The sequence below is a fragment of the Procambarus clarkii genome, chromosome 63 (assembly GCF_040958095.1).
Source record: "Procambarus clarkii isolate CNS0578487 chromosome 63, FALCON_Pclarkii_2.0, whole genome shotgun sequence".
Classification (NCBI taxonomy): Eukaryota; Metazoa; Arthropoda; class Malacostraca; order Decapoda; family Cambaridae; genus Procambarus; species Procambarus clarkii.
In genome coordinates this window covers 8,647,795-8,673,115 of record NC_091212.1, presented here as the reverse complement: position 1 = coordinate 8,673,115, position 25,321 = coordinate 8,647,795, and the positions used below count along the sequence as shown (strand labels likewise).

General features: G+C 50.8%; 2 protein-coding genes across 3 annotated transcripts in view; one reads left to right on the top strand and one right to left on the bottom strand.

The window, feature by feature from the left end:
• The window catches only part of LOC123769566 (protein Wnt-5b-like), a 501,917-nt gene that overhangs the window by 102,800 nt on the left and 373,796 nt on the right, over positions 1-25,321 (top strand). The window contains exon 1 of one of the 2 annotated variants that reach the window (XM_069308692.1): positions 19,839-20,583. The exons of the other annotated variant lie outside the window; for it this stretch is intronic. The gene's annotated coding sequence lies outside the window, so the exon portion shown is untranslated. Of the gene's footprint in view, positions 1-19,838; positions 20,584-25,321 lie in introns of those variants that run through there. 2 annotated transcript variants of the gene reach the window in all.
• The window catches only part of LOC123769700 (fap1 adhesin-like), a 54,442-nt gene that overhangs the window by 29,030 nt on the left and 91 nt on the right, over positions 1-25,321 (bottom strand). Inside the window, exons 2-4 of the mRNA XM_069308650.1 lie at positions 24,134-24,539; positions 13,398-15,305; positions 4,635-4,709 (exon numbers count right to left, since the gene is read on the bottom strand). Of these exons, the coding sequence (XP_069164751.1) occupies positions 4,635-4,709; positions 13,398-15,305; positions 24,134-24,539 (2,389 nt within the window). The remainder of the gene's footprint in view (positions 1-4,634; positions 4,710-13,397; positions 15,306-24,133; positions 24,540-25,321) is intronic.

Sequence of the window (25,321 nt, the reverse complement as noted above, 5' to 3'; positions counted from 1 at the left end):
GTGACAGTACTGTATTGGGCAGCGCCACTCATCCTGTGAGTGGACACACCGCCATAGTGACAGTATTGGGCAGCGCCACTCATCTTGTGAGTGAACACACCGCCATAGTGACAGTACTGTATTGGGCAGCGCCACTCATCCTGTGAGTGGACACACCGCCATAGTGACAGTATTGGGCAGCGCCACTCATCTTGTGAGTGGACACACCGCCATAGTGACAGTATTGGGCAGCATCACTCATCCTGTGAGTGGACACACCGCCATAGTGACAGTATTGGGCAGCGCCACTCATCCTGTGAGTGGACACACCGCCATAGTGACAGTATTGGGCAGCGCCACTCATCCTGTGAGTGGACACACCGCCATAGTGACAGTATTGGGCAGCGCCACTCATCCTGTGAGTGGGCACACCGCCATAGTGACAGTATTGGGCAGCGCCACTCATCCTGTGAGTGGACACACCGCCATAGTGACAGTATTGGGCAGCGCCACTCATCCTGTGAGTGGACACACCGCCATAGTGACAGTATTAGGTAGCATCACTCATCCTGTGAGTGGACACACCGCCATAGTGACAGTATTGGGCAGCGTCACTCATCCTGTGAGTGGACACACCGCCATAGTGACAGTATTGGGCAGCGCCACTCATCTTGTGAGTGGACACACCGCCATAGTGACAGTATTGGGCACCATCACTCATCCTGTGAGTGGACACACCGCCATAGTGACAGTATTGGGCAGCGCCACTCATCCTGTGAGTGGACACACCGCCATAGTGACAGTATTGGGCAGCGCCACTCATCCTGTGAGTGGACACACCGCCATAGTGACAGTATTGGGCAGCGCCACTCATCCTGTGAGTGGGCACACCGCCATAGTGACAGTATTGGGCAGCGCCACTCATCCTGTGAGTGGACACACCGCCATAGTGACAGTATTGGGCAGCGCCACTCATCTTGTGAGTGAACATACCGCCATAGTGACAGTATTGGGCAGCGACACTCATCTTGTGAGTGGACACACCGCCATAGTAACAGTATTGGGCAGCGTCACTCATCCTGTGAGTGAACACACCGCCATAGTGACAGTATTGGGCAGCGTCACTCATCCTGTGAGTGGACACACCGCCATAGTGACAGTATTGGGCAGCGTCACTCATCCTGTGAGTGGACACACCGCCATAGTGACAGTATTGGGCAGCGCCACTCATCTTGTGAGTGGACACACCGCCATAGTGACAGTATTGGGCAGCGTCACTCATCCTGTGAGTGGACACACCGCCATAGTGACAGTATTGGGCAGCGCCACTCATCCTGTGAGTGGACACACCGCCATAGTGACAGTATTGGGCAGCGCCACTCATCCTGTGAGTGGACACACCGCCATAGTGACAGTATTGGGCAGCGCCACTCATCTTGTGAGTGGACACACCGCCATAGTGACAGTATTGGGCAGCGCCACTCATCCTGTGAGTGGACACACCGCCATAGTGACAGTATTGGGCAGCGCCACTCTTCCTGTGAGTGGACACACCGCCATAGTGACAGTATTGGGCAGCACCACTCATCCTGTGAGTGGACACACCGCCATAGTGACAGTATTGGGCAGCACCACTCATCCTGTGAGTGGACACACCGCCATAGTGACAGTATTGGGCAGCGCCACTCATCCTGTGAGTGAACACACCGCCATAGTGACAGTATTGGGCAGCACCACTCATCTTGTGAGTGGACACACCGCCATAGTGACAGTATTGGGCAGCACCACTCATCCTGTGAGTGGACACACCGCCATAGTGACAGTATTGGGCAGCGCCACTCATCCTGTGAGTGGACACACCGCCATAGCAGCATGTACAACACTCCCCAATAGGAAGAAAACCCGCTGGGTTGTTCATCCTGTTGAATATCATATTATTCTCACTTCATTTAGGAATCGATTTGTTGTTTTAGTCAGATTATTAATAATCAAAACTCCAAGATTTGTTTCAGCTGGAGATGTGGTGTAGTTGTGGTGTAGTTGTGGTGTAGTTGTGGTGTAGTTGTGGTGTAGTTGTGGTGTAGTTGTGGTGTAGTTGTGGTGTAGTTGTGGTGTAGTTGTGGTGTAGTTGTGGTGTAGTTGTGGTGTAGTTGTGGTGTAGTTGTGGTGCAGTTGTGGTGCAGTTGTGGTGCAGTTGTGGTGCAGTTGTGGTGTAGTTGTGGTGTAGTTGTGGTGTAGTTGTGGTGTAGTTGTGGTGTAGTTGTGGTGTAGTTGTGGTGTAGTTGTGGTGTAGTTGTGGTGTAGTTGTGGTGTAGTTGTGGTGTAGTTGTGGTGTAGTTGTGGTGCAGTTGTGGTGCAGTTGTGGTGCAGTTGTGGTGTAGTTGTGGTGTAGTTGTGGTGTAGTTGTGGTGTAGTTGTGGTGTAGTTGTGGTGTAGTTGTGGTGTAGTTGTGGTGTAGTTGTGGTGTAGTTGTGGTGTAGTTGTGGTGTAGTTGTGGTGTAGTTGTGGTGTAGTTGTGGTGTAGTTGTGGTGAGTGTAGATCAGCATTATCTTTTATTACAACGGGGGGGAAGAGGAGTAGTTTGATGGTAGGAGTTGTGAGGTGAGTGTGGTGGTGGGCGGTGGGTCACGCCTCGCCCGGGGCCCTGATGCCCACTGTGGTTTGGTTCCCCTCCATGGCCATCATCCCGTCACCCCGTCACCCCGCCCCCCAACACCCAGACACCCTACCTCGCCTACGTCTCCTGCCTCTCACCCCCACCATCACCGTACCTCTCACCCCCCACCATCACCCTACCTCTCACACCCCCACCATCACCCTACCTCTCACCCCCCACCATCACCCTACCTCTCACCACCACCTTCACCCTACCTCTCACCCCCACCATCACCCTACCTCTCACCACCACCTTCACCCTACCTCTCATCCCCCATCATCACCCTACCACTCACCCCCCACCATCACCCTCCCTCCAGCACCTACACCTCCACCCTCCCTCCACCTGCCTAACAACATGGACTGAACAAGATTTTATTATTAACATCTTTATTGACAAAATTAATTACAATTTTGCCTAATCTGAGGATTTTGATAGGTCTTATTAAAGTGAGGATAATGCTAGTATTCACTGTCACGCAGGACAGAGGGTCAAGAGGAAGAGAAACCTAGACCCCGTAACCCTTGACAACCTTCCTGACCAACATGCTCATGTTGGCATAATACTGGGACACAACATGAACAGAACAGGATTCAAAATTTACGTCAAAAACAAAGTTAACTAAGCCAAAAACAACCCTAGTAAAACTGAGGAGATTCCGCTGCTTCAGCACCAAGTGACTCTTATACAAGTCTCTGTAATCCGCCTGTGTCTCCAATAGAGCCTCGTCCTCTCACATGATCAGCAGAGGTTTGATCTATTTATAAGTCTTCGAGATGTGTTATTTCTTGAGGCAAGATAACGTAAGCTTTTAAGGATTGACAAATCTTCTTGTTTGAGGGGCTGTTCACTTGAGACAGTTAAGCAAGTCCCAGCTGTGTCTGGGTACAAGTGACAGGATGAACAACCCAGCGGGTTTTCTTCCTATTGGGGAGTGTTGTACATGCTTCTATGGCGGTGTGTCCACTCACAAGATGAGTGGCGCTGCCCAATACTGTCACTATGGCGGTGTGTCCACTTACAGGATAAGTGACGCTGCCCAATACTGTCACTATGGCGGTGTGTCCACTCACAAGATGAGTGGCGCTGCCCAATACTGTCACTATGGCGGTGTGTCCACTCACAGGATGAGTGACGCTGCCCAATACTGTCACTATGGCGGTGTGTCCACTCACAAGATGAGTGGCGCTGCCCAATACTGTCACTATGGCGGTGTGTCCACTCACAAGATGAGTGGCGCTGCCCAATACTGTCACTATGGCGGTGTGTCCACTCACAGGATGAGTGACGCTGCCCAATACTGTCACTATGGCGGTGTGTTCACTCACAAAATGAGTGGCGCTGCCCAATACTGTCACTATGGCGGTGTGTCCACTCACAAGATGAGTGACGCTGCCCAATACTGTCACTATGGCGGTGAGTCCACTCACAGGATGAGTGACGCTGCCCAATACTGTCACTATGGCGGTGTGTCCACTCACAGGATGAGTGGCGCTGCCCAATACTGTCACTATGGCGGTGTGTCCACTCACAGGATGAGTGCCGCTGCCCAATACTGTCACTATGGCGGTGTGTCCACTCACAGGATGAGTGGCGCTGCCCAATACTGTCACTATGGCGGTGTGTCCACTCACAGCATGAGTGACGCTGCCCAATACTGTCACTATGGCGGTGTGTCCACTCACAGGATGAGTGACGCTGCCCAATACTGTCACTATGGCGGTGTGTCCACTCACAGGATGAGTGGCGCTGCCCAATACTGTCACTATGGCGGTGTGTCCACTCACAGGATGAGTGGCGCTGCCCAATACTGTCACTATGGCGGTGTGTCCACTCACAGGATGAGTGACGCTGCCCAATAAACGCGCCCCTCGGGGCAAAATTAAAAATTATGCATGACTTCATCAGTGACTTCATCAGTGACTTCATCAGTGACTTCATCAGTGTCACATGAATAATAGATGTTTCTTTCTCCCATTCTTACAGACATCAACTCACGCGCTCGCTCAAGCGCGCGGAGATCTTCCAGAAACACAGTTATCGGTCTTGCCACTTTGAACTGTTTCTTGATCTCTGTGGAGTTAATGTAAAACTCACTGCTTTTCTTGACAATGTCACCACTTTGACTGGACGGTAGAGCGACAGTCTCCTTTTATGCAGGTCCGCGTTCAATCCCCCCGACCGTCCAAGTGGTTGGGGACCATTCCTTCCCCCCCCCTCCCTGTCCTGTCCCATCCCAAATCCTTATCCTGACCTCTTAAAAGTGATATACAGTATAGTCGTAGTGGCTTAGCACTTATCCCTGATAATACTCCCCCACTTGATAATGTCATTGTAGCGGGGTCTCCGACAATCTTACTAGAAATAGTGGCCTTCAGTTCCTTGATCGTGTTTATAATGCTAAAGAAACAATTCTTGTCGTAGATTCGATGTTTCAGTTGTTTGTGGTAATTCAAGAATTATTCTCCTTAACTGTAGCCTCTGTTTAACTCAACAGTAAAATGTGTACTTGGTTGTAACAACGATTCTTGCGAGCGGACAGCACGCTGGACCTGTGATCCTGTGCTCCTGAGTTCGATCCCAGGCGCTGGCGAGAAACAATGGGCAGAGTTTCTTTCACCCTATGCCCCTGTTACCTAGCAGTAAAATAGGTACCTGGGTGTTAGTCAGCTGTCACGGGCTGCTTCCTGGGGGGTGGAGGCCTGGTTGAGGACCGGACCGCGGGGACACTAAAAAAAAAAGCCCCGAAATCATCTCAAGATAACCTCAAGATGGTGTTCAGACACTGACGCTTTAGTAAACAACACTCCTACACCTTATAGGGATATTCCACGATGGGACTCCTGGGTCCTTGTCGTGGTGCTGAGGAAAAATGTTGGGCTCGGCTCCTGTACCCAGTGGCGGGTACAGGAGCCGCCGCGTCTGTGTCTCCTGCGGTTCCCCCTCTTTCGTTACCCCGGTCTGGGGGGGGGGGGAGCCTTCTCCCGGCTACCGGGGTCGTGACCTGTGAAGGTCCGGTGTTGGGTCCTTATCGGGATGCCCGGGTGATTCCGCTCCCGTGGTGCTCTTCCACTATCTGGGTGCCGCGGGTGAAGAAGTTTGTTTACGGGGTGCCGGATAAGATGTCTCAGCCAAAAGCGCCGCCTGGTGGCCGGGTGTCCCCTGACACGTTGATGATTTGGGAAGCGTACTGCTTGCGCTTTGCGATATACCAGTTCCCGGAAAATATTAGTAGACGTCTTGCCCATAACGCGACGCCATGGATCAGCTGACGCCATGAACTCGTCGTCCCGCCCGCCGGGACGACGTCCTCGTCCTCGTCGACGTCCACCGTCGTCCTCGTCGATGGTGCGGCGAGTCTCCCTCTACCATCCACCTCTTTTATAGTCGCCGCTCCTCTACGTCACGACGCAACCAGCACTTTTGACATTCTTATCCACCTCAACGTCAACACATCTCCCAACATCCATCTGTCCGTGGTGGGCTCCAGGTGTGCCCTCAGCCGTGGTGGGCTCCTGGTGTGTCCTCAGCCGTGGTGGGCTCCAGGTGTGTCCTCAGCCGTGGTGGGCTCCAGGTGTGTCCTCAGCCGTGGTGGGCTCCAGGTGTGTCCTCAGCCGTGGTGGGCTCCTGGTGTGTCCTCAGCCGTGGTGGGCTCCTGGTGTGCCCTCAGCCGTGGTGGGCTCCTGGTGTGTCCTCAGCCGTGGTGGGCTCCAGGTGTGCCCTCAGCCGTGGTGGGCTCCAGGTGTGCCCTCAGCCGTGGTGGGCTCCAGGTGTGCCCTCAGCCGTGGTGGGCTCCAGGTGTGCCCTCAGCCGTGGTGGGCTCCAGGTGTGCCCTCAGCCGTGGTGGGCTCCAGGTGTGCCCTCAGCCGTGGTGGGCTCCAGGTGTGCCCTCAGCCGTGGTGGGCTCCAGGTGTGCCCTCAGCCGTGGTGGGCTCCAGGTGTGCCCTCAGCCGTGGTGGGCTCCAGGTGTGCCCTCAGCCGTGGTGGGCTCCAGGTGTGCCCTCAGCCGTGGTGGGCTCCAGGTGTGCCCTCAGCCGTGGTGGGCTCCAGGTGTGCCCTCAGCCGTGGTGGGCTCCAGGTGTGCCCTCAGCCGTGGTGGGCGGCTGGCATTTGCTCTGTCGGAGGGCACCTGATGACTTTTGCGTTCTAGTTGGGGTCGAGTTTTTGGTTTTGCTCCCCTGGTGTTCTCAGTGTGGGGTGTTTACACCATATAAGTGTGTATAAAAAGCAAGACACTCTATTTGAAGTGATACAAGTGTGTGTCTTGCCATAAAGTGTGAGAGGAGAGTGCGGACACACCGACGCCACAACACCGACGCCACAACACCGACGCCACAACACCGACGCCACAGCACCGACGCCACACAGTAAAAACATAGTAGCAATTTTACAACCCTGGACCTTTGGCTAGTGGTGCAAATTACAAATGAAACTGATTTAAGTGTTCACACACTGTTTGAAAGGAAAGGTGCATGAAAGATAAGTTGTTAGTGGGGTGTGAGCCACGGCAGACGCCTTACGCCTGACGCCTGACACCTGACGCCTGACGCCTGACGCCTGACGCCTGACGCCTGACGCCTGACGCCTGACACCTGACGTCTGACGCCTGACACCTGACGCCTGATGCTTGACACCTGACGCCTGGCACCTGACGTCTGACGCCTGACGCCTGACACCTGACGCCAGACACTTGACGCCTGACGCCTGACACCTGACGCCTGACGCCATTACAACACCACTTCAACACTGTACTGAACACCACTACACACTCTGGTCCAACAAGAGGGTTAAGTCTCACCACAATAAGACTGAGCTCGGTACCTGTATTTTACCAAAATAAGGGAGGTTGGTGGTGTGGTAACACTGGAGATGGGATCCAATATCTTTGTGCCACTCACCCCATTAATTGCAGGTGTGCCACTCACCCCATTAATTGCAGGTGTGCCACTAACCCCATTAATTGCAGGTGTGCCACTAACCCCATTAATTGCAGGTGTGCCACTAACCCCATTAATTGCAGGTGTGCCACTAACCCCATTAATTGCAGGTGCGGTTACACCATGAGCTTACGAGCCCACCTCAATAAGTAAATTACCTGCAACTAAAATAAAAATATTCTAACTAGGTTAATCAATTTTTAAATTGTTTTTGATATATAACAATTGCTTTAAGACAAATTAAAGTATACAAATGTAATAGATAAATTCATATTAATAAAGAATTAAATAATCTTGTCATTATTTGTAATATAATACATATGTGGCCCAAGATACCAGATCAAAAGGATAGACTTAAGTAATTGGTCACCGTCTCAGTGGTGCTGCATTACACATATTGTTATGTTGTTACCAAGTGGTAATGTGGCGTTTTTCCTCCAACAGGTAAATGACAGCACCACGAGTCCTGCTGCAGCCTCCTTCAGACGGAGCCGCTTGGGCAACACACACACAACAGATACACTCCACCATGAAGGAAGCAACAGTGTCCCAGTGACCACTGGATAGTGACCACTGGATAGTGACCACTGGATGGTGACCACTGGATAGTGACCACTGGATAGTGACCACTGGATAGTGACCACTGGATGGTGACCACTGGATGGTGACCACTGGATAGTGACCACTGGATAGTGACCACTGGATGGTGACCACTGGATGCTGATCACTGGATAGTGACCACTGGATAGTGACCACTGGATAGTGACCACTGGATAGTGACCACTGGATAGTGACCACTGGATGGTGACCACTGGATGCTGACCACTGGATAGTGACCACTGGATATGAGTTGTCTGTTATGTTAGTTGTTAGATATATACTTTAGGGAGTCAGAGTTAAAAATCCCACATTTAGTTCCTTGAGTCTGTCTTCGTACCGTATCCCTTGCAGCTTTGGGACGAGTCTCGTTGCAAACTTCTGCAACTTCTCGAGCTTTCTTATTTGTTTTTTTTTTTAAGATGGGGCTCCATGTTGGGGCGGCATACTCTAAGACTGGCCTCACATAGGCGGTATACAGTGATCTAAAAGCCTCCTTATTCAAGTTTCTGAAGGATGTTCTGACTTTTGCCAGAGTAGAGTATGCGGCTGACGTTATTCTGTTTATATGAATTTCTGGAGTTAGGTTTGGTGTTATGTAAACTCTCAGGTCATCTTCTCAAGACGTTACAGGGAGGTAGTTCTCTTTCATCGTATATTGGTCTTTCGGTCTCTTCGGGTCCTGTTCCCATTTCCATCACCTTGCACTTGTTAGTGTTGACCTCTAGCAGCCATTTCTCGAACCATCTCTGCAACCTGTTCAAGTCATTCTGGAGAATCTTACAATCCTCTGTAAGATACGTGGTCTGTAGTTAAGTGCCTCTTCTCTGTCTCCTTTCTTGTAGATTGACACCACATTTGCCTTCTTTTAGCAGCTGGGCAATTCCCCCTGTGTGACTCATTATAGATTAGTGGATTAGTGCTAGAGGTGTGTGTGTTTGTATGTGTGTGTGTGTGTGTGTGTGTGTGTGTGTGTGTGTGTGTGTGTGTGTGTGTCTGTGTGTGTACTCACCTAGTTGCACTCACCTGGTTGTGCTTGCGGGGGTTGAGCTCTGGCTCTTTGGTCCCGCCTCTCAACTGTCAGTCAACTGGTGTACAGGTTCCTGAGCCTACTGGGCTATATCATATCTACATTTAAAACTGTGTATGGAGTCAGCCTCCATCACATCACTGCCTAGTGCATTCCATCCGTTAACTACTCTGATACTGAAAAAGTTCTTTCTAACGTCTCTGTGGCTCATGTGGGTACTCAGTTTCCACCTGCGTCCCCTTGTTCTCGTACCACCCTTGTTAAACAGTTTATCCTTATCTACCCTGTCAATTACTGATAATTTTGTAGGTAATGATCATGTCTCCCCTTTCTATTCTGTCTTCCTGTGTCGTAAGGTGCATTTCACGCAGCCTGTTCTCGTAACTCATGCCTCTTACGTCTGGGACTAGCCTAGTGCCATACTTCTGAACTTTTTCAAGCTTCGTCAACTCCTAGATCTTTCTCTCTGTCCGTTTCATGAAGGACTTCATCTCCTATGCTGTATCCTGTGTCTGGCCTCCTGTTTCCACCACCTAATTTCATTATCTTACATTTACTCGGGTTGAACTTTAGTGGCCATTTGTTGGACCATTCATTCAGTCTGTCTAGGTCATCTTGTAGCCTCCTACTGTCATCCTCTGTTTTAATCCTCTTCATAATTTTTGCATCATCAGCAAACATTGAGAGGAACGATTCTATACCCTCAGGGAGATCATTTACATATATCAGAAACAGTATAGGTCCAAGGACTGACCCCTGCGGTACTCCACTTGTGATATCTCCCCAATCTGAGACCTCACTCCTCACAGTGACTCGTTGTCTTCTATTGCTTAGGTACTCCCTTATCCAATGGAGTACTTTCCCTTTCACTCCTGCCTGCATCTCCAGCTTTTGCACTAGCCTCTTGTGTGGCACTGTGTCAAAGGCTTTCTGGCAATCCAAAAATATGCAGCCTGCCCACCCTTCTCTTTCCTGCCAGATTTTTGTTGCCTGGTCGTAGAATTCAATTAATCCTGTGAGGCAGGACTTGCCATCCCTGAACCCATGTTGATGCTGTGTTACAAAGTTCTTTTGCTCCAGATGTTCCACTAGCTTTTTTCGCACAATCTTCTCCATCAGCTTGCATGGTATGCAAGTTAGAGACACTGGCCTGTAGTTCAGTGCCTCCTGTCTTTCCCCCCTTCTTGTATATTGGGACTACATTAGCCATCTTCAAAATTTCTGGCAGTTCCCCTGTTACCAGTGATTTGTTATACACTATGGAGAGTGGCAGGCACAGTGCTTCTGCTCCTTCCTTTAACATCCAAGAGGAGATTCCATCTGGGCCTATAGCCTTTGTCACATCCAACTCTAGCAAAAGCTTCCTTACTTCCCCTCTGGTAATCTCAAACTCTTCCAGTGGTTCCTGGTTAACTATTCCCTCTCTTATCTCTGGAATTTCTCCTTGCTCTAATGTGAAGACCTGGAATTTCTTATTCAGTTCCTTCTGGAGGCTATCTTGAGATGATTTCGGGGGCTTAATGTCCCCGCGGCCCGGATCAGGGGTGAAAGAAACATTTTGCCCATTTGTCTCCACCTCCACCGGGGATCGAACCCGGAACCTCAGGACTACTAACCGAAGCGCTGTCGATCCAGCTGTCAGGCGCCCTGACAGTTGGGTCAGGCCGCCGGGTATAGGTCTGGATCAGGGCGCCCCTAGTTGTGTTTGCGGGGGTTGAGCTCTGCTCTTTCGGCCCGCCTCTCAACTGTCAATCAACTGTTTACTATTACTATTTTTTTTTTCTCTTCACACACCACACACACCCCAGGAAGCAGCCCGTGACAGCTGACTAACTCCCAGGTACCTATTTAATGCTTGGTAACAGGGGCATTCAAGGTGAAAGAAATTTTGCCCATTTGTTTCTGCTTGGTGCGGGAATCGAACCCGCGCCACAGAATTACGAGTTAATTTATACCCGAAACGCTTTGCGTAATAATGGCTTTAGGCATTGTATACTAGCCCTATCTATAAATCCATCACTCTTTGTAAAATCTCTTGTATGTATGTACCTTACCTAAATAAACATTTGATTTGATTTGAGTTCTACGCGCTATGCACCAGGCCCCTGTGTGCGTGTGTACGAGCGCATGCGTGCGTGCGTTCGTGTGCATGTGCATTTACTATTTGTATTTACTATTGTATCTGCAGAATCGAGCTATTAGCTCTTGGACCCCGTCTTTCTAACCAATTTATTTATCCTATATTATGTCTGCCACGTATAGTTTTCTCTAACACACACACACACACACACACACACACACACACACACACACACACACACACACACACACACACACACACACACACACAGGTAGCAGCCCTGAAGGAAGCACACATTCCCAGGAAGCATTAGGTATAAATAATAAATTATGGTTCTTCATTTATGTTTAAAATCTAACCAGAGCGAGTGCCCATTTTATCCATTACCTGGTCTATTACATAGCGGTAATTAGTCCATTTGACCAATAGTCATGTACAAAGTGAACGGTCTGCCCCCATGCCTTTCCTGCTGGTGGAATGGCTTCATAATTTCCTTGTTGAGCTTCGTCCCTGGGGACTAGGGGAGGCCCTGAGGACTAGGGGGAGGCCCTGGGGACTAGGGGAAGGCCCTGGGGACTAGGGGAAGGCCCTGGGGACTAGGGGAAGGCCCTGGGGACTAGGGGAAGGCCCTGGGGACTAAGGAAGGCCCTGGGGACTAGGGGAAGGCCCTGGGGACTAGGGGAAGGCCCTGGGGACTAAGGAAGGCCCTGGGGACTAGGGAACGCCCTGGGGACTAGGGGAGGCCCTGGGGACTAGGGGAGGCCCTGGGGACTAGGGGAGGCCCTGGGGACTAGGGGAGGCCCTGGGGACTAGGGGAGGCCCTGGGGACTAGGGGAGGCCCTGGGGACTAGGGGAGGTCCTGGGGACAAGGGGAGGTCCTGGGGACTAGGGGAGGCCCTGGGGACTAGGGAGGCCCTGGGGACTAGGGGGAGGCCCTGGGGACTAGGGGAGGCCCTGGGGACTAGGGGAGGCCCTGGGGACTAGGGGGAGGCCCTGGGGACTAGGGGGAGGCCCTGGGGACTAGGGGAGGCCCTGGGGACTAGGGGAGGCCCTGGGGACTAGGGGAGGCCCTGGGGACTAGGGGAGGCCCTGGGGACTAGGGGAGGTCTTGGGGACTAGGGGAGGCCCTGGGGACTAGTGGAGGCCCTGGGGACTAGGGGAGGCCCTGGGGACTAGGGGAGGCCCTGGGGACTAGGGGAGGCCCTGGGGACTAGTGGAGGCCCTGGGGACTAGGGGAGGCCCTGGGGACTAGGGGAGGCCCTGGGGACTAGGGGAGGCCCTGTAGACTAGTGGAGGCCCTGGGGACTAGGGGAGGCCCTGGGGACTAAAGGAGGCCCTCTGGAGTAGGCTCCAGGGATCTCTGGGGCGCCTATGAACCTGATGTCGAAGTTTTTGCCAGGTCTGAGGCGCCTCTAATTACCTTTTAAGGTGGTTGGGGGGTCCCAGGTCCCCAGTCAGGCCTTTTGTGGTACTGAGGTCCCAGCCAGGTATCCCATAGTGACCCTGAGGTCCCAGTCAGGTATCCCATAGTGACCCTGAGGTCCCAGCCAGGTATCCCTAACTGAGACCCATCCCAGGTGTTGACAGGTTGCTGCAGGTGTTGGCAAGTTGTTGCAGGTGTTGACAAGTTGCTGCAGGTGTTGGCAAGTGGTTGCAGGTGCTGACAAGTTGTTGCAGGTGTTGACAAGTTGTTGCAGGTGTTGACAAGTTGTTGCAGGTGTTGACAAGTTGTTGCAGGTGTTGACAAGTTGTTGCAGGTGTTGACAAGTTGTTGCAGGTGTTGACAGGTTGTTGCAGGTGTTGACAAGTTGTTGCAGGTGTTGACAAGTGGTTGCAGGTGTTGACAAGTGGTTGCAGGTGTTCACAAGTGGTCGCAGGTGTTGACAAGTTGTTGCAGGTGTTGACAGGTTGCTGCAGGTGTTGACAAGTGGCTGCAGGTGTTGACAAGTGGCTGCAGGTGTTGACAAGTGGCTGCAGGTGTTGACAAGTGGTTGCAGGTGTTGACAAGTGGTTGCAGGTGTTGACAAGTGTTGCCACACCTGTCCATGTGGCCAGGCGGAAATATTGGGGGGCTGTAGAGAGGGCTCGAACTCGCGTCCCTGGACTCCCAGACTCACTTGTAGAGTCTCTTGTAGAGTCTCTTGTAGAGTCTCTTGTCGAGTCTCTTGTCGAGTCTCTTGTAGAGCCTCTTGTAGAGCCTCTTGTAGAGTCTCTTGTAGAGCTCTTGTAGAGCCTCTTGTAGAGTCTCTTGTAGAGCTCTTGTAGAGTCTCTTGTAGAGTCTCTTGTAGAGTCTCTTGTAGAGTCTCTTGTAGAGTCTCTGGTAGAGTCTTGTAGAGCCTCTTGTAGAGTCTCTTGTAGAGTCTCTTGTAGAGCCTCTTGTAGAGTCTCTTGTAGAGCTCTTGTAGAGTCTCTTGTAGAGTCTCTTGTAGAGCTCTTGTAGAGTCTCTTGTAGAGCCTCTTGTAGAGTCTCTTGTAGAGCTCTTGTAGAGTCTCTTGTAGAGCTCTTGTAGAGTCTCTTGTAGAGTCTCTTGTAGAGTCTCTTGTAGAGCCTCTTGTAGAGCCTCTTGTAGAGCCTCTTGTAGAGTCTCTTGTAGAGTCTCTTGTAGAGTCTCTTGTAGAGTCTCTTGTAGAGCTCTTGTAGAGTCTCTTGTAGAGTCTCTTGTAGAGTCTCTTGTAGAGCTCTTGTAGAGTCTCTTGTAGAGTCTCTTGTAGAGTCTCTTGTAGAGTCTCTTGTAGAGTCTCTGGTAGAGTCTTGTAGAGCCTCTTGTAGAGTCTCTTGTAGAGCCTCTTGTAGAGCCTCTTGTAGAGTCTCTTGTAGAGCCTCTTGTAGAGTCTCTAGTAGAGCCTCCTGTAGAGCCTCTTGTAGAGCCTCCTGTAGAGCCTCTTGTAGAGTCTCTTGTAGGGTCTCTTGTAGAGTCTCTTGTAGAGTCTCTGGTAGAGTCTCTTGTAGAGTCTCTTGTAGAGCCTCTTGTAGAGCCTCTTGTAGAGTCTCTTGTAGGGTCTCTTGTAGAGTCTCTTGTAGAGTCTCTGGTAGAGTCTTGTAGAGCCTCTTGTAGAGCCTCTTGTAGAGCCTCTTGTAGAGTCTCTTGTAGAGCCTCTTGTAGAGCCTCTTGTAGAGTCTCTTGTAGAGCCTCTTGTAGAGCCTCTTGTAGAGCCTCTTGTAGAGCCTCTTGTAGAGTCTCTTGTAGAGTCTCTTGTAGAGCCTCTAGTAGAGTCTCTTGTAGAGCCTCCTGTAGAGCCTCTTGTAGAGTCTCTTGTAGGGTCTCTTGTAGAGCCTCTTGTAGTCTCTTGTAGAGTCTCTTGTAGAGCCTCTTGTAGAGTCTCTTGTAGAGCCTCTTGTAGAGCCTCTTGTAGAGTCTCTTGTAGAGCCTCTTGTAGAGCCTCTTGTAGAGTCTCTTGTAGAGCCTCTTGTAGAGCCTCTTGTAGAGTCTCTTGTAGAGTCTCTTGTAGAGCCTCTTGTAGAGTCTCTTGTAGAGCCTCCTGTAGAGCCTCTTGTAGAGTCTCTTGTAGGGTCTCTTGTAGAGCCTCTTGTAGAGTCTCTTGTAGAGTCTCTTGTAGAGCCTCTTGTAGAGTCTCTTGTAGAGCCTCTTGTAGAGCCTCTTGTAGAGTCTCTTGTAGAGTCTCTTGTAGAGCCTCTTGTAGAGCCTCTTGTAGAGCCTCTTGTAGAGTCTCTTGTAGAGCCTCTTGTAGAGCCTCTTGTAGAGCCTCTTGTAGAGCCTCTTGTAGAGTCTCTTGTAGAGCCTCCTGTAGAGCCTCTTGTAGAGTCTCTTGTAGGGTCTCTTGTAGAGCCTCTTGTAGAGTCTCTTGTAGAGCCTCCTGTAGAGCCTCTTGTAGAGTCTCTTGTAGAGTCTCTTGTAGAGCCTCTTGTAGAGTCTCTTGTAGAGTCTCTTGTAGAGCCTCTTGTAGAGCCTCTTGTAGAGTCTCTTGTAGAGTCTCTTGTAGAGCCTCTTGTAGAGCCTCTTGTAGAGTCTCTTGTAGGGTCTCTTGCAGGCTCCAAGCCTGTAGGTCTGGTACTCTAGTAGTCCTGGAGTTTTTTTTTTTATAAACATGGAACAAAAAGTAAAGTAGTTTAGTGACCTGACCTGACCTGACCTGACCTACCTGACCTGACCTGACCTGACCTACCTGGGTGGGCAGCGCCACTTAGCGTGACCTGACCTCTGGTGTTTGACCCAAACCCTTCCATCCCTCCCTACCTGACTCATCCCCTCGCCTCTCACTCGCCCCTCACTCGTCTCTCACTCGCCCCTCACTCGTCTCTCACTCGCCCCTCACTCGTCCCTCACTCGTCTCACTTGCCCCTCACTCGTCCCTCACTCGTCCCTCACTCGTCCCTCACTCGTCCCTCACTCGTCCCTCACTCGTCCCTCACTCGCCCCTCACTCGCCCCTCACTCACCTCATGATGTTCAGGTATGAGTGATTGCGTAGCTGCTCTCTCTGGCTTGTTTTGTTTAATTTGAATTACATGCTCCATACATGCTCCACACATGCTCCATACATGATCAATTCACCCTCCATACATGCTCCATACATGCTGCAGGTGCATGTTTGGTCTTAAACTTAGCTGACTTCTACTGTGAGGTCGTGGTAATTTACCACACTGAGGCGCGGATGTTATTTCCGTATACTGTATATTTGTGTTTAATATATGTGTGTGTGTGTGTGTGTGTGTGTGTGTGTGTGTGTGTGTGTGTGTGTGTGTGTGTGTGTGTGTGTGTGTGTGTGTGTGTGTTGTACATCCTTGTGCTTCAGAGCGCAGCAAGGGAAGCACCGTCCCAGCGCGGGGGATAGATCACGCAGTCTCTAACCAGTGGTTAGATTATCGGTGAATAGCGGAGGCTTGGGGATGCCACTATCCCCCCCCCCCTATCCCCGATCCACCCTGACCTCTGGGACGCTGTTAGGGGTCATTCCCGGTGACCTATCCCCGGTGGTATGAGGTCAGCTGTGCTGGTTCTCAAGTTTTTTTTTTTTATTTTGGTTCGAGAGGCGAGTTTATTGGGCAGCGTCACTCATCCTGTGAGTGGACACACCGCCATAGTGACAGTATTGGGCAGCGTCACTCATGCTGTGAGTGGACACACCGCCATAGTGACAGTATTGGGCAGCGCCACTCATCCTGTGAGTGGACACACCGCCATAGTGACAGTATTGGGCAGCGCCACTCATCCTGTGAGTGGACACACCGCCATAGTGACAGTATTGGGCAGCGTCACTCATCCTGTGAGTGAACACACCGCCATAGTGACAGTATTGGGCAGCGCCACTCATCCTGTGAGTGGACACACCGCCATAGTGACAGTATTGGGCAGCGCCACTCATCCTGTGAGTGGACACACCGCCATAGTGACAGTATTGGGCAGCGCCACTCATCCTGTGAGTGGACACACCGCCATAGTGACAGTATTGGGCAGCACCACTCATCCTGTGAGTGGACACACCGCCATAGTGACAGTATTGGGCAGCGCCACTCATCCTGTGAGTGGACACACCGCCATAGTGACAGTTTGAGGCAGCAGGTAGGGTGGGAGGCAGCAGGTAGGGTGGGAGGCAGCAGGTAGGGAGGGAAGCAGCAGGAAGGGTGGGAGGCAGCAGGTAGGGTTTGAGGCAGAAGGTAGGGAAGGAGGCAGCAGGTAGGGTTTGAGGCAGAAGGTAGGGAAGGAGGCAGCAGGTAGGGTTTGAGGCAGAAGGTAGGGAAGGAGGCAGCAGGTAGGGTTTGAGGCAGAAGGTAGGGAAGGAGGCAGCAGGTAGGGTGGGAGGCAGCAGGTAGAGAGGGAGGCAGAAGGTAGGGTGGGAGGGAGGCAGCAGGTAGGGAGGGAGGGAGGCAGCAGGTAGGGAGGGAGGCAGAAGGTAGGGTGGGAGGTAGCAGGTAGGGTGGGAGGCAGCAGGTAGGGTGGGAGGCAGCAGGTAGGGTGGGAGGTAGCAGGTAGGGTGGGAGGCAGCAGGTAGGGTGGGAGGCAGCAGGTAGGGAGGGAGGGAGGCAGCAGGCACATGTGCGGTAGAGGAGGGCGAGGAGAGGACAGGTGTGGGAGACACCTGCACAGACACAGGTGAGACTCACAGCTAATTACCTCAGCACCTATCACACTCCAACCCCTTCTTCCCCCCCCCCTCCTCCCCTCTCTCTCTCCCTCTCACTCTTTCTCTACGAATCTACCTATGTTCTGTTCCCCCTATGCCTCCCCCTCCCTCTCTGACACAGTCAACATATTCAAAATAGGCATTTTCTCAAAATTATATATATATATATATATATATATATATATATATATATATAATATATATATATATATATATATATATATATATATATATATATATATATATTATAGGCAGGCAGGTTTTTATTTGCTGTGCCCAATGCAGCCCTGGGAACTCGCCTCAGTCATGACGCTCTCCGCATTGGAGTTGCCCTTCGCCTCGCCGTCCCCATCCTCACCGAACATAGGTGCATCTGCGGAACTGCGATGGCAGACCAATATGGTCGTCATGGTCTGGTATGTCGTAAATCACAGGTTAAAACTGCAAGACATGAAGAAGTCAACGACATCATCAAGAGGAGCCTCGCCACAGCCCGCTGCCCGGCACAAAGAGAACCACACTTATCCAGACCTAACGACCCTCAGAAGCGCCCAGATGGGGGTCACCTTGCTACCTTGGAAGGATGGTAAGCAAGTGGTATGGGACTACACGTGCGCTGCCACACTGGCCAGTACCTACCTCCACTACAGCACACGTGAAAGCGGTGGTGCTGCTTCTTTCAGGGAATCACAGAAAATTATCAAATACAGAGGTCTGGCACACTGCTACAGCTTTGTTCTGATCGGCTCGGAGACCCTCGGTTCGTGGGGGAAATGTGCATTGAAGTTCCTGAAGGAATTGGGGGACAAATTGATCAGCGCTACAAAGATCGGAGAGCAAAAAGTTTCTTGTTCCAGCGCCTCAGTGTTGTGATTCAGAGGGGAAATGCCTGTTGCGTCTTGGGCACTAGTCCAACTTCAGAGCAATTCGAAGAAGTGTTTGACTTGCAACAATGATCGAACCCGCCTGTGACATTCATCAATGTTTCCCATTGTCGTGTTTTTCAAGACATCCATAACCTTTAAGCACCTTTTTGTATTATTATTTTTGTATCAACCCATGTATATCTTGTAACCATCAAATACATAATAAAGCACACAAAAAAGGGAAGGGGGTGGTAGGAGAAAAGCACACAGAAACTGTATTGGAGGGGACCTAAACATTCCCTCTAGTGCGTTATGTGGGGTTTCCTCCGAGGCTATGGGTCCCCCTTCTTCCAGCCAGAGGTGGTACTCTAATATTAAATATATTATATATATTATATATTATATTATATATATATGTCGTACCTAGTAGCCAGAACGTACTTCTCAGCCTACTATGCAAGGCCCGATTTGCCTAATAAGCCAAGTTTTCATGAATTAATTGTTTTTCGACTACCTAACCTAACCTAACTTTTTCTGCCACCTAACCTAACCTAACCTATAAAGATAGGTTAGGTTAGGTAGGGTTGGTTAGGTTCGGTCATATATCTACGTTAATTTTAACTCCAATAAAAAAAAATTGATCTCATACATAATGAAATGGGTAGCTTTATCATTTCATAAGAAAAAAATTAGAGAAAATATAATAATTCAGGAAAATTTGGCTTATTAGGCAAATCGGGCCTTGCATAATAGGCTGAGAAGTGCGTTCTGGCTACTAGGTACGACATTATATATATATATATATATATATCGTGGGTTTGTGCATAGTTAGGTCTAGCATAGGTTAGGTGCGAGGGTTAGCTTAGGTTAGGTAGTGTTAACATGGTGAACCAAGTGGTGTTACCAGGAGAAGCCTCGAACAAGGTGGTGTAGGAGGCCACACGCTGCCTTATGGACAGTTATGGTGGCAGTGGTGTACTTGTACATCGTGACCCTCACATCCCTTTGTCCTGGTGATGGGCTGCCATATGTAGTACGCGGGGGGGGGGGGATTTACTAAGTTGCTAGTCGAACAACTGAAGACAGCGAAGCACTGTTCAGATAAAAAAAAGTTCGAACGAATCAGTTTCGAATCGTGTGTCAGGTGGTTCATCAGTAGTGTGAAACAGCGGCTGGGGCTTGGAGCATCAACCCGGCCTCATCAACAAAGGCCAAATGATCGTTAACCCACCCCACTAAACCCGCTGATTATGGCTGAAAAAAAACTATTATTACACACGACTCACAACTGATGACGTCTGAACACTTCCGGAACAAGTGCTTCACTGACGACCGTTGTTCGAACCACAACGCTATAAATGCTTCACCCACGTACTACAAATACAAATAATCGCCAACAGAACCTTAAACACCTAACTAACGCCTAACAAATACACCGAAGTCTAATATATAATAATATTAACTTATATGCCAGAAGAAGCCTATTATTCGCAGTACTTTCATAGTCATAACTGAGTCTTGGGAGGTGGAGGAGGGCTGGGGTTGTAAGGAGCCTGGCCTGAGGACAGGGGTGCTTAACGACCGTCTTGGGGCCATTGAGCAGTGTTGTGAGACGGGGAATGATCACACCAGAAGATTAACTTAGACTGAGAGGTATACCCAGCATCTCTGCATATATATATAATATATACACTGGGAGTTTACTTTGGTGGTGTTGACGACTAAGGTATTCTTGGTGATTGGTGAGTGTCAGTTGTTGTGATGGTGTGAGGGCGTGAGGCCCACACCATGTTAAGGGCACAGTACATGTGGTGAGTGTATTGTGAACTTAGTGACCTACTGTTTGTGCCTAGTACCGTGAGGGGCGGAGGACTGTGCCCAGTACCGTGAGAGGCGGAGGACTGTGCCCAGTACCGTGAGAGGCAGAGGACTGTGCCCAGTACCGTGAGGGGCGGAGGACTGTGCCCAGTACCGTGTGAGGCGGAGGACTGTGCCCAGTACCGTGAGAGGCGGAGAACTGTGCCCAGTACCGTGAGGGGCGGAGGACTGTGTCCAGTACCGTGAGAGGCGGAGAACTGTGCCCAGTACCGTGAGAGGCGGAGAACTGTGCCCAGTACCGTGAGAGGCAGAGAACTGTGCCCAGTACCGTGAGAGGCGGAGAACTGTGCCCAGTACCGTGAGAGGCAGAGAACTGTGCCCAGTACCGTGAGAGGCAGAGGACTGTGCCCAGTACTGCGAGGACACCGTACACAGTGCTCCAGGGGGTGCGACAGCGGTGATCAGCAGTGACTCTTCAAGCAGTATAGTCTCCCGGACAGTGAACCCAGGCCCTCAACACCACCCACCACCACCTGTGAGTATATTGTCTGTGTCCCCCCCCCCCCCCCCCACACACACACACACACACACACACACACACACACACACACACACACACACACACACACACACACACACACACACACACACACACACACCCACCCACCCCCCCCTGGTAAAAAAAAAACCTGGTAACACATCTGGAGAGAAGGGACTTCGTGACAAATCGCCAACATGGATTCAGGGAGGGTAAATCTTGTCTTACAGGCTTGATAGAATTCTACGATCAGGTGACACAGATTAAGCAAGAAAGAGAGGGCTGGGCGGACTGCATTTTCTTGGATTGTGGGAAAGCCTTTGACACAGTACCGCATAAGAGGCTGGTACATAAGCTGGAGAGACAGGCAGGTGTAGCTGGTAAGGTGCTCCAGTGGATAAGGGAGTATCTAAGCAATAGGAAGCAGAGAGTTACGGTGAGGGGTGAGACCTCCGATTGGCGTGAAGTCACCAGTGGAGTCCCACAGGGCTCTGTACTCGGTCCTATCTTGTTTCTGATATATGTAAATGATCTCCCGGAGGGTATCGATTCATTTCTCTCAATGTTTGCGGACGATGCTAAAATTATGAGAAGGATTAAAACAGAAGAGGACTGTTTGAGGCTTCAAGAAGACCTAGACAAGCTGAAGGAATGGTCGAACAAATGGTTGTTAGAGTTTAACCCAACCAAATGTAATGTAATGAAGATAGGTGTAGGGAGCAGGAGGCCAGATACAAGGTATCATCTGGGAGAGGAAATTCTTCAGGAGTCAGAGAAGGAAAAAGACTTGGGGGTTGATATCACGCCAGACCTGTCTCCTGCAGCACATATCAAGCGGATAACATCAGCGGCATATGCCAGGCTGGCCAACATACGAACGGCATTCAGAAACTTGTGTAAAGAATCATTCAGAACTTTGTATACCACATATGTCAGGCCAATCCTGGAGTATGCAGCCCCAGCATGGAGTCCATATCTAGTCAAGGATAAGACTAAACTGGAAAAGGTTCAAAGGTTTGCCACCAGACTAGTACCCGAGCTGAGAGGTATGAGCTACGAGGAGAGACTACGGGAATTAAACCTCACTTCGCTGGAAGACAGAAGAGTTAGGGGGGACATGATCACCACATTCAAGATTCTGAAGGGGATTGATAGGGTAGATAAAGACAGTCTATTTAACACAAGGGGAACACGCACAAGGGGACACAGGTGGAAACTGAGTGCCCAAATGAGCCACAGAGATATTAGAAAGAACTTTTTTAGTGTCAGAGTGGTTGACAAATGGAATGCATTAGGGGGTGATGTGGTGGAGGCTGACTCCATACAGAGTTTCAAGTGTAGATATGACAGAGCCCGATAGGCTCAGGAATCTGTACACCTGTTGATTGACGGTTGAGAGGCGGGACCAAAGAGCCAGAGCTCAACCCCCGCAAACACAACTACGTGAGTACACACACACACACACCACACTACGAGGGGGGCCTCGTAGCCTGGTGGATAGCGCGCAGGACTCGTAATTCTGTGGCGCGGGTTCGATTCCCGCACGAGGCAGAAACAAATGGGCAAAGTTTCTTTCACCCTAAGTGCCCCTGTTACCTAGCAGTAAATAGGTACCTGGGAGTTAGTCAGCTGTCACGGGCTGCTTCCTGGGGGTGTGTGTGTGTGGTGTGGGAAAAAAAAAAAAAAAAAAAAAAAAAAAGTAGTTAGTAAGTTAGTAGTTAGTTAGTAAACAGTTGATTGACAGTTGAGAGGCGGGCCGAAAGAGCAAAGCTCAACCCCCGCAAAAACACAACTAGTAAACACAACTAGTAAACACACACACACACACACACACACACCACCCCCCCCCCCCGTACCTGTTTTAGTACCTTTGTTGACGAATTGTTTGTGTCCGCGTGTGTATGTGGTGTGTTTGTGTGTGTGTCCGTGAGTGTGTTCGTGTGAGAAAATCACCATTCATGGCTGTAAGGAGTGACTAGTGTGTTTAGTCTCGGTACTGCTCCTGTCTTCTGCTGTCATCACCACACACCTGCCATCACCCCCACACCTGCCATCACCCCCACACCTGCCATCACCACACACCTGCCATCACCACACACCTGCCATCACCCCCACACCTGCCATCACCCCCACACCTGCCATCACCCCCACACCTGCCATCACCACACACCTGCCATCACCCCCACACCTGCCATCACCACACACCTGCCATCACCCCCACACCTGCCATCACCACACACCTGCCATCACCACACACCTGCCATCACCACACACCTGCCATCACCCCCACACCTGTCATCACCACATACCTGCCATCACCCCCACACCTGCCATCACCACACCTGCCATCACCACACACCTGCCATCACCACACCTGCCATCACCACACACCTGCCATCACCCCCACACCTGCCATCACCACACACCTGCCATCACCCCCACACCTGTCATCACCACATACCTGCCATCACCCCCACACCTGCCATCACCACACCTGCCATCACCACACACCTGTCATCACCACATACCTGCCATCACCCCCACACCTGCCATCACCACACCTGCCATCACCCCCACACCTGCCATCACCCCCACACCTGCCATCACCCCCACACCTGCCATCACCCCCACACCTGCCATCACCCCCACACCTGCCATCACCCCCACACCTGCCATCACCACACACCTGCCATCACCACACACCTGCCATCACCCCCACACCTGCCATCACCCCCACACCTGCCATCACCCCCACACCTGCCATCACCACACACCTGCCATCACCACACACCTGCCATCACCACACACCTGCCATCACCACACACCTGCCATCACCACACACCTGCCATCACCCCCACACCTGCCATCACCCACACCTGCCATCACCACACACCTGCCATCACCACACACCTGCCATCACCCCCACACCTGCCATCACCACACCTGACTACGGTGCTAGGTGAAGCTGGGTAGTCACTTCTTGGCTTCCGGGTAAGGACAAACGGGGAATTGTTATTGCTTAAAGACGACACCAGTTGTGTCTAGCTCCTGGGCTCCGGGCAGCAACTGCCATGAACATGACACTATGATGGACGGAGTTCGAGGTTTTGTTTCCAATTAAGGAAGTTATTTCTCTCTCTCTTTTTTTCTCTCTCTCTCTTTTTTTCTCTTTTTTCTCTTTTTTTCTCTTTTTTCTCTTTTTTTTCTCTTTTTTCTCTTTTTTTTCTCTTCTCTTTTTTTTTCTCTTTTTTCTCTTTTTTTCTCTTTTTTCTCTTTTTTTCTCTTTTTTTCTCTCTCTCCCTTTTTTTTTCTCTTTTTTTTCTCTCTCATTTTTTCTCTTTTCTCTCTCTCTCACTCTCTCCCCCCTGAGAGTGCCTAGTGGCTCCCCTGAAATTACTCAGATACCGAAAACTCCTCACCCCTGAAGGTTTCGAACCCAGACAGCCGGGGCTCCATGCACCTTAGCATATCCAGTACCATACCAACAAGACCATACTGACCGAACACGTACTAATGTGACACGATACTAATCTCCCAGCGACCATACCTGCCGCCAGGGGGCCGTGGCGCTCCTCCAGCCTGTGGTCACACTCCTTTTGCTCCTCCAGCCTGTGGTCACACTCCTGGTGCTCCTCCAGCCTGTGGTCACACTCCTGGTGCTCCTCCAGCCTGTGGTCACACTCCTGGCGCTCCTCCAGCCTGTGGTCACACTCCTGGCGCTCCTCCAGCCTGTGGTCACACTCCTGGTGCTCCTCCAGCCTGTGGTCACACTCCTGGCGCTCCTCCAGCCTGTGGTCACACTCCTGGTGCTCCTCCAGCCTGTGGTCACACTCCTGGTGCTCCTCCAGCCTGTGGTCACACTCCTGGTGCTCCTCCAGCCTGTGGTCACACTCCTGGTGCTCCTCCAGCCTGTGGTCACACTCCTGGCGCTCCTCCAGCCTGTGGTCACACTCCTGGCGCTCAAGACTCAAGGGGCTCACACTGAATTTGTAATTAAGTGTTTAACGCTGCCGGGCATCGATACCCAGAGCGTGTGCCCAGTTATGTAAGCAGTAAAGGAATGAGAGGGGCACAACTTAAGGGTTGACGGAAAGTCATTTATTTTTTTAAAATATGTTTATTCGGTAAACTTACTTCTAGTATACAGGAAGCTTTTGTTACGGTAATGAACCGTGTTACATTAGGAAGAGCTTGTATGGAGCACGTGCACAGCGGCAGGTTTCCATGCTGCATGAAACAGCGTGAAACAGACTAGTTTCCACGCCACTAGTAGCGTGAGACACTGACACTCAGATAATCAAGTCACTGAGACAAAAATAGTGTTATTAACACTGGTCACTCAGCCCAAGCTTAGCCGTTGAATAACACACAAGTGAATGAGACGTGAATGAATGAGTGTAATTCCATGAGTCACTAAGACGCCAGTGTTCACGGAAACGACCAAAGTCACTGAGACACAAGACAGCTACCAAATGACACTGCTCACAGAGGCCCTAAATGTGTGGGGTGATTAGGCTATAATCCTCTTACACTTGAACAAGTAACTACGTGTCACCACACAGACTAGAGGGTAGAAAGAGCCTAAGCTACTCTATCCTTTTGAGATGTATTTTATTGTCTCTATAAACGCACTTGAACTTGAGTCACAGACTGACGGTCTTGACAAAGGTGTGCCTCAGTCGTTCTACTCTACCTGTGTGAGGCGTACAAAGACGAATACTTGATCGGACAGTTG